At 43.1% G+C, this 16,739-nt stretch overlaps 1 protein-coding gene across 1 annotated transcript in view; it reads left to right on the top strand.

Moving 5' to 3' along the window:
• The window catches only part of cacna1aa (calcium channel, voltage-dependent, P/Q type, alpha 1A subunit, a), an 80,584-nt gene that overhangs the window by 17,725 nt on the left and 46,120 nt on the right, over positions 1–16,739 (top strand). Inside the window, exons 4-15 of the mRNA XM_053444005.1 lie at positions 7,966–8,057; positions 8,626–8,778; positions 9,063–9,250; positions 11,741–11,844; positions 12,004–12,119; positions 14,138–14,182; positions 14,289–14,372; positions 15,224–15,430; positions 15,788–15,900; positions 16,033–16,145; positions 16,270–16,401; positions 16,672–16,739. The exon at positions 16,672–16,739 is cut by the window's right edge and continues 5 nt beyond it. Coding sequence (XP_053299980.1) covers positions 7,966–8,057; positions 8,626–8,778; positions 9,063–9,250; positions 11,741–11,844; positions 12,004–12,119; positions 14,138–14,182; positions 14,289–14,372; positions 15,224–15,430; positions 15,788–15,900; positions 16,033–16,145; positions 16,270–16,401; positions 16,672–16,739 — 1,415 coding nt within the window. The remainder of the gene's footprint in view (positions 1–7,965; positions 8,058–8,625; positions 8,779–9,062; positions 9,251–11,740; positions 11,845–12,003; positions 12,120–14,137; positions 14,183–14,288; positions 14,373–15,223; positions 15,431–15,787; positions 15,901–16,032; positions 16,146–16,269; positions 16,402–16,671) is intronic.

Below are 16,739 nucleotides of genomic sequence, written 5' to 3' on the forward strand. Positions count from 1 at the left end.
TATGGCGTTAATCAGAATTATTGTGCAGAACCACTTTAATTATCTGCGGAGCGATGTAATCTGTGAGTCAGCAGAAAAGAACGAATCAAACCGTCTGTCCTGATGATCGTTGTCTATAACACACATTTAGACTTAGGGAGAGAATGAATCAGATCCATAAAGTGGGTAAAAGTAAGTTACAGAAAACAAAGGCAAGTGATCCATATGAAAATAGCCACTGTGAACAATCGCTGGCCACATTCCATTAACCGGGTGAGCACAGATGTGTGCCGGGCCATGAGTGATCGCCTACTCAGCGGACGTCCTCTGACCTGCCACAGTTTCACAATGAACCATAAATATTTCCCATACATTGATTTATTTGTGGCCACTGCCACCTTTTCAACGTTGACCAAATATTGATTTTCTTTTTTTACTATTTCAAATGAGTAAAACCTTATTTCATTGTGAGGCTGCACTGAACACAGCACATTGATTTGCTCAGCCTCTCCTTGGCCCACACTTCCGTTCTCTCTTTCTGTCTCTCTCCTACACACACACAAACACACGCACACAGACACACACAGACACACAGACACACACAGACACACAGACACACAGACATCCATCTAACATTGTCTGACAGGCTAAAAACAACATTGTTTGGTCTCTAATAAAAATGACGTACAGCTCTCGAAAATATTGAAGAGATCACTTCAAGATTATCAGTCTTCCATCTTTGTTCTATTCTTTAAGCCACAGACACAAACTCAACAGACATTGTAATGAAATGAGTGGCGGACATGTGGAGATACAGATTGAAGACAAAACTTGGAGTGGTCTCTCAGTTTTTTTCCAGAGGAGGAAAGTGAGGCTCCGATCATAAGTGGTCCGAGACACGGACAAACTTATGATCAAATCACGGATGCCAGGAATGAGCAGGGCCTTTGTTTTCAACACCAGTCCCAGATTGATACCTGGTCTGAGAGGTGCATGGCCTTAAACCTAATTTACAGCTTGTGGGAAAGGCTGCGTCCTGAAATGCATTTCACCTCAGGCAGATCCGAGTGTGGTCTTTCAACATCCTACACTGCAGGAAATGATGGAAAACAAATGAGGGATAGTGATACATGTCCGTCAACACATAATAGCCTTATCTTATTTATGATTTTGACGTATTATTTTAAAGCTCAGTGAAATGGGGAAGATGAGGGCAAAGGGAAGAAATGGGATGCAGTCCGGGGCCTGTGACGGAAGGGGTGTCAACAAGGGAGAATTAAGACTCTTGATAGGATTAGCTTGATGGAATTACTGTACCGATTAGATTATGGGTCATAGAAATGGACCAGAGTAAATAGATGACATAATGCAGTGAGAGAAATAAAGCGCAACGATCACATGGACTCAAATGCTTCTTTTTTTTCCAATTGTATACCCATCATGTCATGTGTCTGTTAGTGCATCCATCCGTGTGACATGTGACTGTATGAAATGTCATTCCTTCTCTTCTTTCATATCTATGAACGCGCTGCAGGCTGTGTGCTGATGTGTTCGCAGCCGTCACACGCTGGTCTGCGTGCCACAGTTTGAATTCACAGATTAAAGTGATCAGATGACTGATGGTTGGTGAAAAGAGAGAAAATGTCTGTGAAGGTCTTACTGCTGCAGACCCTCAGTTGACCGCAGCTCTGAGCTCACGTCTCAGATTTGCCTGAGCACGTCTTAGTAACATCACAAAACCCAGTCATAAGTGGCTGTAAAAAAACAAACAGAGATGTTCCAATACCGCATCGGAAATGACTCAGATGGTTCCAAACACCATCACTTTTCCTTTGCCGATCCAAAACTGCAGTGGCACTGTACTGCCACTGGCAAATACAGTTTTTTACAGCAGCAAGGAAGAAGTTATTTCCAGTGGAAGTAGCATTAAATCACAGCGAATTCCCACAACGACGTTTATCAAACGCAAGATTTCAGTTTGGAAGGGCGACGCTACGTGATTTCCTTATTCTAACTTATTTATATATAAACTGTAGCTGCTTTTACCAGATCAATTTGAAAGATATTATTATTGTGTTTTCCTAGATTCCTTTATTCGTGTTCTTTTTCAGTCATTACGGTCAAACTAGATAATAAAAGAAGATGTTATTCATTCTCGGTTATGTCTTTGTTATTTAAACCTGAGCCAGGCCATGTAAGAATCATATCAACCATCATTTTGATACAGGTTGAGAAGCATCAGCTGTTAAAATAAGATATAAAGGTTGTTATTTATTCAAATACATTGGCATCATATCATTACTCTGTGTCGGCCGATACACAAAGTCTGAACCTGGCATCAAGAACACGCTGTTCTTGATGCCAGGTTTCGTGACCAGCTTTCACATTACATTAATTCTCTCCGTTAAAACTGAAACATACAATAAATCACTGCGGTTTAAATCACACTGTTTCCTGTGCGACATGCTCACTTGACAAGTCGTGTAGTAGAACTGTGTGTACTGGCACAGATTGTTAGGTTGTGGTCATCGCATGTGTGTATGTGTGCATGTGGTGATTTGGAAAAAAGCTTTGTGGGTTACATAAACCCTCCGCATTTTTGCTGACAAAGCACAGATGAAACTGATGTGCCTTTCTCTCAGCCCTCCCACTCTCTCCCTCCCTCCCTCCCTCCCTCCCTCCCTCCCTCTCTCTCACACACACACACACACACACACACACACACACACACACACACACACACACAGAGTCTGGCAGAATCTCCTTATGCTTTAATAAGAGCAATCATGAAGCCAAGCTCATCTAGGCGTGCCACAACAGAGAGCCTGAAAGAGAGAAGATGAGTGTCGGAGAGGCAGAGAGAGGAAGGGAGAGGCCGAGCGGGAGGAAGTGAAGCAGTCCTTAAAACTCCCAGTAAAATGCCTGGTCTCCCATAATCCCCCTAACCCCTTCCCGTATTTTATAATGGGAAATCTTTATATTTTTTAAAAAGGATAAGCCTCTGAGCAAGCATGACACAGCAGTTAAATCTTCTCCGGAAGGCACAGGCACTGCCGCTGTTGCTCCGGAGATGCCGCTCCGACATGTTAGCAAAAATGGTTCCTCCCAGTTATCGTCCAGATGACATTAAAGTCTCTAGTAACCATCCCCTCACTCTTTTTTTTTTTTAAATGTATGCGATTATTACCGTGTTAAATTTAGAAAAAGAAGAAACCTGTGCTCTGCTGCAGCTGCTATAGACTCTCTTTTCATTCAGGGCATCTATCGTGTTTGATGTGAAGTTATTTAAGGACAAAAAATTAAGAGGAATAATAGCATCATCGTAGAAAAAGAAATTAGTGACTCAGAGAGAGGAAGGAGGCAGAGGACATGCATAATGAAGGATGAGAAGAAGAATGAGGCTTTATGAAATTTGTATTTTAATGAAGCTAAAAATAACTATATATATCAAATATATTAACATTAAAGTGTCTCCATGACCTCCATGAGGAAATTACATCAGCTTACATTCGTTTAGATTGACCCTAATCCTAACCCTAACCCACCCCTACCCTAATGTCAGCCTATACTTAACCTAAACCTACCCTCTACTACAATCCCCATAAGGTGCTAGTTTAAACAGCTTTAGTTCCCTCCAAAAGGAGTTATACATAGATCACACACAGACACACACAAACAGATAGGGTTTTTTTGAGCTGTCGATGAATGGCGGTTGTGTTTTTCACTCTTTGAACATGAAAGGCTACTTGGCCTTTCTACCCACCTCTGGCTCAATCCTTTGATACCTCACTGACCAGAGAACCCGCACACACCAACACACGCACACACACCAACACACACATTTCCACATTTCCACATCAAAACCTTCCTTTCCATCTGCCTCTCACCCTGGTGCACTTGCAGGCGCTGTCTTTAAACACATACAAAGACAAACACACAGATGGCACTTAAACTGTCTGAATAGATTAGCTGCTCATTTTACAACCTTGTTGGATTTCAGTAGATTTGTGTCCACCGTGTTTCTGTGCCAAAGTGTGTGTGTGTGTGTGTGTGTGTGTGTTGTTGTGAATGTCCTGAGTGACTTGGCACCGGGAAGGAGCTAGTTGTTTTTTATCCCCGCTATTGATTATTAGTCCAATTACCCTTGGTTTATAGCCCATCTTGTTTTGCATCCTCCCCTCTGTACCTCCTTCTTGTTCACTTGTTTATGTGTTTATTAATCTGACATGGAAATGCTATTTTTTTCAAATTTGCTAAATGTGTGATAAAATGTTGATGAAAACAACAGATATTCGTGTAAACATTTTAAGATGAGAGAGCTTTTGTGATTGCGAGGATACGTTAGATGTGAAATGGTCGATTCGTGGCAGCAGAGGAAAGCAGAGAGGCGAGAGGGGCTGAGGGTTTGGAGGAGAGATGAAGCAGGTTGGTCAGTGATGTGGACAAAGATAATTAGCCACATTTCGCTGAAGTCAGCAGGAGCACAGACGGAGGGAGCTGACGAAAAAGATTGTTTGTATAATGTGTTAGATTCCCCAGAGAAGGCGTCAGCGGGGAGATTGTGTAATAGCAATATTGCCTAATGTGTTTCCCCATAATCATTTGTGTTTCTCAGGATAAAGAGCAGGTTGTGCATCTGTGTGTTTGCCTGTGTGTGTGTGTGTGTTAAGGTCAGGTATGTAAGATGTAGCGTAGCCTCTCTGTCCCCGACAAGGAGAGATTGCTTTCCATTGGTTATTCTATATGACCTACTTTCCAGTGTGCATGCGTGAAGAAGAAATGTATTCTCACTCAATATGTTAGATCTCCAACCAGAACCTGTTTGCTACACAGATGTGTGTGTGTGTGTGTGTGTGTGTGTGTGTTTGTGTGTGTGTGTGTGTGTGTTTCTGTGCTTCTGTGTGTGTGTCTGTGTACCAGTGTGTTTGTTTATGTGTTTGAGTTGTGATACATTTACATTAAAGAGAGAAGAGCGAAGGATAAAAAACAATCAATCAGGCTCCTCCCTCGGCCCTGTTACCAAGGTGATACAGAGATTCTATCAATGAGCCGAGGTCCCTGTTGCCATGGAAACACTTATGAATGAGAAAGGACCCAGTCACCGTGGAGACGGTGTGAATGAGGAACTGCCTCATCGGCGTGACAACGTTTGTGGCAGCAGCTTCATCACCATCCTCATCTTCCTCATCATCTTCATCATGCTCGTCCTCATCATTCTTATCATCATCATTATAACACCCTCTTCATCACCATCCTCATCATCCTCATCATTAATACACCCACTTCATCGCCATCCTCATCAACCTCATCATTATTACACCCTCTTCATCACCAACCTCATCATCATCATCATCATCATCTTTATTACACCCTATTCATCGCCATCCTCATCATCCTCATCATCATCATCATCATCTTTATTACACCCTATTCATCGCCATCCTCATCATCCTCATCATTATTTCACCCTCTTCATCACCATCCTCATCATCCTCATCATTATTAAACCCTCTTCATCACCATCCTCATCATCCTCATCATTATTTATCCCTCTTCATCACCATCCTCATCATCCTCATCATTATTAAACCCTCTTCATCACCATCCTCATCATCCTCATCATTATTACACCCTCTTCATCACCATCCTCATCATCCTCATCATTATTAAACCCTTTTCATCACCATCCTCATCATCCTCATCATTATGACACCCTCTTCATCACCATCCTCATCATCCTCATCATTATTACACCCTCTTCATCACCATCCTCATCATCATCATCATTATGACACCCTCTTCATCACCATCCTCATCATCCCCATCATTATTACACCCTCCTCATCACCATCCTCATCATCCTCATCATTATTACACCCTCTTCATCACCATCCTCATCATCCTCATCATTATATCACCCTCTTCATCACCTTCTTCATCACCATCCTCATCATCCTCATCATTATTACCATCATGTTAACAGAGAGCTTTAATAAATACTATAGATAATCAATATTAAATGCATATATATTATTAAATACTAAAATCCACTCAATGTATTGTAAATAAAAGTCTCAGCTTTAATCTAAGATAAAAAGTCTCTTTGAAAGAAACTGAAGTATCTTTGCTCGAGCCGCCGACCGCCTGGTGGGAGGACGACCGCTCTACCCCTCAACCACAAGAGTGAAAAGCAATTGCGTGGTTCACCAGACAAACCTGGTCTGAAGTCAGTCAGTGTATTTTTTTAACATTTTAACTTGGTCTAATTAAGACAGGATTTAACAATAAACACAGAGTAGATGTGTTTCCTCTGCAGTGAGTGTTATCTCTCCTACAACCACAATAGCATCCACCAGGGTGCAAGTCCACCTGGCTTTCAAAGGGAACGAGATGGTGCCGTTTGGTTTATTGCGTGTTACACACAAAAAACACAGCCGCAATAAATTATGTTCAACCCTTTTGAACCAAGTAGTTTTGGAGACGCTCTGAATCCACTCTGTGCACGTGGGCTTCAGACCATGCACTTAGATTGTTTCTATAATCTTGCCCTCAGTGTTTTTGTTTCAGTGGCCACGACCTCATTTTTTGAAGCCATTAACACCTTTTGAAGATTGACTGCTCACAGACATGCAGCACAACCCACTTGGCTGAAAAATTGGCATGCATATTTTCCAGGTGCTCTCAGGTAGCGTTGAGTCTTTCCTCCGCTACATGTATGTCAGAAGAAACGCGTTGTGTCTATTTTGTTTATTAAAAAACGTGACAAAGATTCATACACGATTAAATTGTCACTGCTCCCTGGTTGAAAATCTGAGACAGAATTTAAAATATATCTCGGCGATTCATTACGTTTGTATAAGCATAAGCTAAAGTACAGTAGCGCCTCGTGACCAAACCAGGAACCTCTCAGTTACAAGTCAGCCTCTGATGAGGCATTTGATATCACACAATGTCATTACAAGGACCCCAGCTTACTCTGGTGATGGAGCACCTGCCACTGGGGAGCTTGCTGGTAATGCAATGCTGCATTGGAAACCGCAGGCGAGTTTATATACCTTTATCCATAGATCCTGGGTCAGTGTTGCTTTTTCTCTTTGTGCCAATTTTCTGGGTTTTCCAAGCAAAGCTGACTGACTTCAGACCTGTGATTAAGGCTCTGCTGTGTCACCGGGCCTCTTAGTGGAGCAGAGGAAAGTGTGTGTGTCAGAGAGACAGAACAAAAGAAGAGAGAGAGAGAGAGAGAGAGAGAGAGAGAGAGAGAGAGAGAGAGAGAGAGAGAGAAGTGGGAAAGCGGATGATTCACAGTGTGCGTCAGACGATGGGACTGACTGGAAGTCTGGCGGCACAGGAGAACATCTTAACCCTCTCAAGTGCACACACACACACACACACACACACACACAGTCGTGGTGTTTACAAGCGTCTATTCAGATAATGAGCAGCGATACAGGTGCTGCTGCGGCACACACCGCGTTCACTCTGGAGTCTGATGTCGGCCTGAAGAGAAATTATTTAAATGTACCCAGATTAAAAATAAGCAGGAAGAAGTAAGTCAGCATCTCTGATTCTCCCCGTCTGCAAAGTGCTCCCTCTCTCTCTCGCGCTTTGTCTCTCCACAACTTCAACTTTCTTTCTGTCTTCTCTGTCCTCCCGTCTTCCCTCGTCTCCCCATCGCTCTCCGCCTCTCATTCCCCTTTTTGGTTTTATAGTCTCTCTCTCATCCTGATACACTTCTAACTCCTTCCTCACTTGTCAGCTCTATTGATCAGCTCATGCAGGATTTACATAGTGTTCACCCAGTTGCTTCTAATGACCTGGCATGGGTTGGCGTTACTGTGTGTGTGTGTGTGTGTGTGTGTGTGTGTGTGTGTGTGTGTGAAAAAGTGAGAAAGACAGGGCGAAACAGGAAGAGACTGACTGACAGTGACAAGCTTGACCAGCTTAAGTATTGATTGCCTGTGCACACACATGTCTCCTTCTCTTTAGGATCCTGTCCACTGTGGGTTCAGATTTCGACCTGCGGACCCTCAGGGCTGTGCGCGTACTGAGGCCCCTCAAACTGGTGTCCGGTATTCCCAGTAAGTCGGAACTCTTCGTCTGACAAATTAATATAACCAATAGCGTCCGTGTCATTCCTTGTTAGTTATATTTCAGTTTCAGGCTTATTGGAAGACTCGAAGATGCATTTTGTGTCAAGGTTTTTTCTGCAGCTTCTGTGTTTCTCTGCATAATGCACCCAAAGTGTTCCAACCAAAGTGGTTCTGCTGTGCACTCGGCTCCTTTTTAAAATGTTACAGTGGCAGTTGTGTTCCGGCTCCACTGCAGAGTTATTAATAGCTTTGACTCCACTACAGGGCTGAACGGGCGAACCAAGGCTTACTCATCATAGAAGTCACCAAGCTTCCTGTGAAAACCAAATTAAGAGTTCCATTACAATATGTGACACACATCAGAAATGAGATTAGTTTCCAACATCAATATTTGGCATGAAATTAAAAGTCACTGAATATGATTTAATTGTTGAAAAACATATTTATTTTATATAAAAATGTTGTATACCTCAACTAAATGTGGGAGTGATGAATTAAAAGATCCTTGGACCTAATCCTCATGGCACAAACTAAGCGTGTACACTGTTTCCTCCAGGCCTACAGGTGGTGCTCAAATCCATCATGAAGGCCATGATTCCTCTGCTCCAGATCGGCCTCTTGCTTTTCTTCGCCATCCTTATGTTCGCCATCATCGGCCTGGAGTTCTACATGGGCAAATTCCACACAACCTGCTTTGACAATCACACAGGTTGGTGTATTTTTTTGTAATGTGTGTTAGTGTTTGTTCGAGTGCACTTCAAATAGTCCCAGTGCTAGTTTGTGTAAAAAAAAATCTAACTTTTCTCGATACGGCGATTGAGGAGGAGTTAGTTTGGCCTATTGAGCTTTTAGGAGGATTCTCAAATGTCCATACAAGTTAAGTATGTTTGTCCAGTTTGCTGTGTCAATGGTCCTCAGAAAAACTAACCACATATCATGATCTTGTGCCTGCCTTCTGTTTTGAAACGCCTCTCCACCTCCACCCATGTCCAGGTGAGATCCGCAAAGAGTTTCCATGTGGGACGGAGCTCCCGTCGCGGCTGTGTCCACTGGGCACCACGTGTAGACAATACTGGCTGGGACCCAACTACGGCATCACCCAGTTCGACAACATCCTGTTCGCTATCCTCACCGTCTTCCAGTGTATCACCATGGAGGGCTGGACCGACCTGCTCTACTATGTATGTACTGCTGAAGACATTTACACACTCAGTGACCGCTCCACACCCTTCTGTCAGTTCCAATGATCCTGCTTCGAGTGTTTTGCCCTTTTGAACCATAATAACGATTGGCCATTCGTTGCCTCAGCTGCTGATGTTGGCTTTGTTAATTTGCTATGATTCCGTTCTCTGTGAGACAAGTGTGACCTCTGCTCTCTGACCCTTCACCTCCTGAGCAAGGCACTCGTCCATGTTGACCATGTGCCCTCGGCTCCACTCTGCCTCCAACGTCTCTCAAACAGTGCCGTCTGTTCTCCGGAGACAGTCAAGGAATATCTATATTTTTGTAACAGAGCCATTTTTCGTTTTTCTTAGGTTTATACAATGTTGTAAGTTACAATACACACACGCAGCATTTCAATTAGTAATCGAACCTGTTAAATCACAACGTGTTAGCGGATGTGACAGGGACCAAACTAACAAAGTTAAAGTAAACGTCAAATACATTGGCTTATTTGCTCATTTGCATAGCGGTAGGAACCTTTATATACAATCTTGGCGTATTACTCTTGATATTAAACATTAGACCCTCAGCCATTGAACAGGACCTGACCCTGATCTGTTTGCTTTCAAGGAAGCATGATCCAGACATGTGACATAATCAGTTGGTTTGTTAGTCATTATGTTGCTGTGGGGATTGTTCAGAATTGTTTTATCATGTGGACCCTTTTTTTGGAAATGATAATAAAAAAAAGTTTGACAGGTATTTAAAATCATGGTCATTTTTGGAGGCCATTTTGTTTGGATAAAACAGCCTTAAAAATAACCGGAGAAAATTATTAACATCGAGTCAAATGCAATTTAGACCTTGTGTTTTCTCTAACATGGTTTTCAACGGTCACATTCATATTTTAAATCTTTAGTGTGAATCTGCACAAACCAAGCAACCGTCTCATAAAACAATACAATCTAAGTGTTGAGACTTCTGGTGATTTTCACCTGTGCAAACGATTCATTTACCCATTACACCGTCAGCAGCTCTCGAGCGATGTCATCGCTCATGTCCAAAACTGAATGGTTCCCTGTTGTCATTGGCAACGGTTGCTATGGAGACCAGAGGTAGATGAGGGTCTTTGAGTGTTACTGTAGTCGTCTCCTCCCCCCCCCCCTCAGTTAATCACATTCTCCCCGTTGCTCTTTTATCTTTCTTTATTCCATGTTTTTTTTTTCCTCTCCTTCTTGCCCTCCCTCCTCTTTCTGTCTTCATTCCTCCCTCCCTCCCTCCCTCCCTCCCTCCCTTCCTCCCTTCCTCCCTTCCTTCCTTCCCCCCCTGTCCCTCTCACTCGCTGTCCCTCCTTCCCGCTGCTGCTCTATATTTAAAAGGGCCTGTTCAGTCCAAGTTATTCTTGCAGCTGCCGGGGAGGGGAGCGATAAAAGTTTAATGGTAGAAAAAAAGGGTCTGCGGTACGTTGGGTACACAGCGGCGATACCAGGGAAGAAGGAAAGATGGAGGAAAGGTGGTGGGGGGGGGGGGGGGGGGGGGGGGGAGAGGGAGGCCATGAGAAAGAGAGCAGAAATTGGAGGTGAGAAAGGGTGAAATGAAGAATCAATGTAGAGTCTGATCAGGGACTTTGAGGGAGAACTGAGGGATGGATCAGAGACAGGAAGAGAGTAGAGGAAGAAGCTAAACGAGCGAGCAACACGATGAGAGAATTACGTTTGGTAAATGCGTGAGGAAGCGATTTCGTAGGACGATGAAAGGAAAACGAGAACGAAAAACAATGAGGAGTGAACAAAGGAAATGGAAGGAGGGAGAGTCTGGAGAAGAGGAGGATGGTAGAGACGGAGAGGAAGAGAGCGAAGCATTATACATTATTTACTCTGCTCAGAGAAGCTAAATAGAGTGGCAGATATGCATTTACTTATTGAGATGACTTAAAGCAAAGTCATGTCAGCCCTGCTGTTGTTTATATTTCCAGCGGCAGTGGACCGCACCTCTGAGTGCACGGGCCTCCATCTTTTTAATGGCCACACTGTCTGGGTATTAAATGAGTTTCAGGCAAATGTGGAAAACGTGATCACTCTAAATGACAATGAGTGTTTAGGAAAAGTGCCGACGCTGTAGAGCACCTGCATGCAAACACTGTAAATGCATCTAAATTTGACAAACAGGCCCGAAAAATGACAGATTTAAACCTGCACATTACAGCTGTAGTTATTCTAGCTGTCCGGCCTGCAGACTACTCTTCACCGGTCATGCAAGCTCTCTATTCGCCTTCCGATAGAGTCGCATTAAAGAAGGTATCACGTTCTCAGTCGATCAAATCTTTGGTTGTGATGAGTTGTGGTGAATTTCCCATTTCTCGCTTTAATAATCTGTTAACCAAGTGACACTTCTGTTAGCTTAGGTGCTGTTATATCGAGTTCAGGGGGAAGAGCAAAACATTGATTACTTTGTCTAAAGTGTGTGTGTGTGTGTGTGTGTGTTTGTGTGTGTGTGTGTCTTTCCAGAGCAACGATGCCTCAGGGAGTGCATGGAACTGGATGTACTTCATCCCCCTCATCATCATTGGCTCCTTCTTCATGCTCAACCTGGTGCTGGGTGTGTTGTCGGGGTAAGTGTCACATTAAAAGGTTGCTTATATGTTATCTGTTTCCTAATATATGAGATATTAAACAAATGTGGAGCTTATTGCATGCGTGCCAGATTAACAAAAAATGTCCACATGTGTCCGCTATTATTGCGTATTGTGTGTGTGTGTGTGTGTCTGCAGGGAGTTTGCCAAAGAGAGAGAGCGTGTGGAGAACAGGAGTGAGTTCCTCAAGCTCAGAAGACAGCAGCAGATTGAGAGGGAACTCAACGGTTACCTGGAGTGGATCTGCAAAGCTGGTTTGTACAAACTGTTTCCCCAACATTTCAATTCTCAATCCACCAGGAATGCTCCAGACCAGGGGTCTTCAACGTTTTTCAGGCCAAGGCCCCCAAACTGGTGGAGAGATGGAGCAGGGACCCGCTACTATATACATTGAATACAATTGTGTTTTATATTAAACTGGGCCTAGTGCCATTCATAAACATAGCTACCCTCTTATTGTGCATTCAATACTAAGCCATTCAAATATTAAACGGGTTCATATATTCATGTTTTTAATTTAAACATGTGCAAGGTACAGGTTGGCCATGCCACTGCCATTTATAAACATACATGTTGCATACAACACTGAGCTATTTAAGTAATTCAAAGATTCATGTTTTTATTTTAAACATACATGTAGAAGAGACAGTGAATTCTCAAGCCATCTATGGATGCCACACATACACATTAGTGAGATGTCGGACCCTGATGGGTAGCACACAACTTATCTAACCTTGGACGGATGGAGGTTGTCAGGCAGAGGTTCAAATCAGCCTCTCAATATGTTGGCTGCATGTTAATGTGTATTTAAAGACATTTAAATTTGTAGAAGGAAAAATTGGTTCGAAAATAAATGAAAAATTATACAAAATAAAAAAAATTGTCTAATCAACCCAACATTTCGCGACCCCCCCCCTGCACTACCTTCGCGGACCCCCTAGGGGTCTCGGACCCCCTGTTGAAGATCTCTGCTCTAGACATAACTAGGTTGTTAATCTAATTTAATTTTACTGTGAAGCAGCTGCTTGGATTTGTGGCCTAGAGCAACCGGAATAATATCAGTATAAACAGTTATTTAAAGTGATATTTGTCAGTTGATCAGTTAACTCAAAATTATCTGTCATGTGTTAAATTGCATTTTAGGGGCTTTCACACCTACATTGTTTTGGATCGGACCATTTCGAATTTTCAGTTTAGTTTAGTAGTCCGACTAAATGAAGTGATGTCAGTCCGGTTCAGTTTGTTTGCAGTGTGAAAACCAGTCTTTGCAGGAAGCTTAGACAACATTAAACACTGGAAGCCTTGCTGGTCCAGAAGCCGAGCTCAGGCTCACAGGATAACTTGTCTTTGACTCTGACAACATAGTGTTAGAATGATGTGATCCTTTATTTGATTGCATATTAACTTGTGTAGAGTTCTGCGCCTGGAGATCGTGACGCTGGTACTAAAAACCATTATGATATTACAACAGCAACAAAATTAACTAAATGAATCACTTGTTTCCATAAATTTTCTCCATTCAAACGAAAAGACTTTTGTAAAGTTAAATAAGTTTTTCATAAAGGTTGAATAGTGAATACAATGCAAACCAATTGATGTCAAGTATAGGTAGACACAACCCGTATAGGTGATGACAACAGGACTCTGTATGACACACATAGTCCTGTTGTCATCTGTCTTCTGCCGTCTGAATAGACATGAGCCTTTGGCGTTTCACATCTGAGAAAACAACAAATTTACAAGAATAAATTGATCTTTTGAAGCCGTGATGTTCGAGCAGTTTCAAGCAAACGGACCCTTTAACAATCAAGACCAAACCGTTTGAATGTAAGTGAGCAGCCTTGATTAACATGGCTCTGGCACAGGATTAAAGACCCTTGTTTGATGCTCCAGACCCGGCCCAGTTCCCTTTCTCTGCCGCCCCTCTCTCCGCTGTGGCCCTGTGTGGTGAGGGCAGCGAAGATGTGGAGAGGATAAGAGGAGTGGAGAGGTGGAGGCTGGAAGGAGCAGATCAAGGGGCAGATAGGAAAAGGGCAGACCTTTGATCATCTTGAAAAGACGATCTGCATAAAAACAAGGCGGCTGAAAACAGAGAAGGGAAGCGATGAGTTACAAGGACAGGTGCAGGCCAAAGACTCGGTGTGCAATTTTTATTAAATGAGAAATGACAACAACAACAAGAAAGATTGATTTTATAATGTGGAAGTCGTTAAATCTACATTTAGCGTGACTCTACACTGTGTTGACATGTTTATTTGTGTGCGGTTTGCAGAAGAGGTCATCTTGGCGGATGATGAGAATGAAAACGATTATGATGGTAAGAGTTTGCTTGTGCATGAAAGTGATTTTTTGTCTTTTTTTTATAGTGCATGTACGTTTTGCACGTCCAATAGTCACACGTGTTTGTTTGCTTTTTAAAACAGGGTCTCGTAGGAGAGCCACAAAGAACCATAAGAGCAAAGCAGAGCTGCTGCACCCAGAGGACGGAGATGGAGACCTGGCCGTAGGTAAGAGGGCCTCTCACTAGCACACACACACACACACACACACACACACACACACACACACACACACACACACACACACACACAAACACCCAAACCACAGGTACATACAGATGCTATCTTATCTTGCATATCAGCATTACCTGACCCCGCTCTCTTTCCCCCTCCTGTCCTCAACTGCTCTGCACTTCTCTTCTCTTCTCTTCTCGTCTTACATTTTCTTTTCTCTCGTCTTTAACCCCCCCTCATCCTTCCAACTGTTTTTCTGCATAACGACACCTGACCCAGATCTCGTCCATGTTCGGAAACGTGGATCCGAACCAGTACAAGGTTTTGGGGTGAAGACCTGTAAAGACTTTAGATTTGCAGGTTTATGATACCGGTGAAGAAGATGATAATCCAAGAATGCAAAAACTTTCAGTCCAAACACCTTAAATAATCAGTTTATTAGTTAATGGTTGGTGTAATAGTTCATTAGTTAACTTCACAGTGGAAATTGTAGATTATACTCATGTGCTCAATCCCCCTCATCCCTTCACCTTTCCCGGCCTTGCTGCCTCCTCTCTCCTTCTCTCCTCCATCCCCTCTTCTTCCAGTCTTTTCATCCAAAGATTCTATGCATTAATATACTGTACATTAGGAACTGGACAGCACCACAGAAACATTGGACCTTTATAATGTGTCTATGTCTATGCTCAAGTAGAATAATGTTATGTGACCAATGAGGGAAGCAGATCCTCGTTTGTATGGTTTTGTCTTTCCTATATGATTAATGTACACAAACATGCCAATAACCCACATCCAACTTCTCTGCTCAGATACTTATATCACATTTATCTTGCTTTCCCTTCCAGGTTCACCATTCGCTCGTGCCAGCTTGAAGAGCTCCAAGCTCGAAGGATCAACCTTCAAGAGGCGCGAGCGCCGGCTGCGCTTCTTTATCAGACACATTGTGAAGTCCCAGGCCTTCTACTGGGGTGTGCTGTGTTTGGTGGGCCTCAACACGATGTGTGTGGCTGTGGTTCACTACGACCAGCCAGAACCACTTTCGGATTTTCTGAGTGAGTAGGAGGGCGTGGGGATACATACATGCTTTGGTGCAAGCACAGCACAGATTATCTCTGCAATAGGCACAAATACTCTCATCGCAGATTACTGGAAGAGAGTGGGTGAGCAAATTCTTAAAGTAAACGTGACTAAATCCATGACAGAGCACATCCAAACAAAATCTGTCCTCATCTTGTACACAGTTGTGTGTTGGTCTCTGTTTGTTACATGTGTATAGTACATATACACATTTTTATTTCTCCCTTGCATACTTATAACACTACCCTTCTCTGGATGGATGAATGAATGAGCTTCCTCTCCTCCTCCTCTTCCTCCTCCTCCTCACTTCTCGTCTTCCTCCTTCCGTGTAGATTTTGCAGAATTCATCTTCCTGGGGATATTCCTGACAGAGATGTGTATAAAGCTGTATGGCCTGGGCAAACAGGCCTACCTCAACTCCTCCTTCAACTGCTTCGACTGCATTGTGAGTCCCGCTGCACACAGCCGTAGACTGGACAAATACACACACAAACACACAAACACACATCGATGAGTTGCTGATGAGTGCACATCACGTGCTCCTCATGACGCTTGCGTGTGCTCGTATTTGTGTCAGGTGATCGGTGGTAGTATATTCGAAGTGCTGTGGTCCTTCATCCAGCCGGGCACGTCGTTTGGCATCAGCGTGCTGCGAGCTCTCAGGTTATTGAGGATCTTCAAAGTCACCAAGTGAGTCGGTCACTAGTTATAAAGTCATGTTATTTCTTATATTCACACAAGGAGGTAATATTAAAGATGTTTGCAGAATAAAATCCAGAATAAAAACCATGCTTTCTGTCTGTCTGTCTGTCAGGTACTGGGCATCTTTGCGTAACCTCGTGGTTTCTCTGCTCAACTCCATGAAGTCCATCATCAGCTTGCTCTTCCTGCTCTTCCTCTTCATCGTCGTCTTTGCCCTGCTGGGCATGCAGCTCTTCGGAGGACAGTCAGTGCTGTTTGCCTGTTCCCCTTTGCTCGCTCTTTCCCTCTCTCCGTCCCTTTTTTGGAGTCTTTATTTAGTTTTCTGCTCAGAGATTTATTTTTTCCTAATCGCCAAAGTCATTTCAGGGCAGTTTTTCAGAGCAGATATTTGTTGTGCCAGCGAGATGCTTTTTCATTTCCTGTCCCTCTCTGCATTTGTTCTCACACGTCTTCTTTCCAACTCTCTCTCTCTCTATATATATATATATATGTTCTTTTTTTCTCCCCCTGCTAGGTTTAATTTTGAAAATGGCACTCCTCCGACCAACTTCGATACCTTCCCCGCAGCAATAATGACGGTGT

The sequence above is a fragment of the Pleuronectes platessa genome, chromosome 16 (genome assembly GCF_947347685.1).
Source record: "Pleuronectes platessa chromosome 16, fPlePla1.1, whole genome shotgun sequence".
NCBI classification, from domain to species: domain Eukaryota; kingdom Metazoa; phylum Chordata; class Actinopteri; order Pleuronectiformes; family Pleuronectidae; genus Pleuronectes; species Pleuronectes platessa.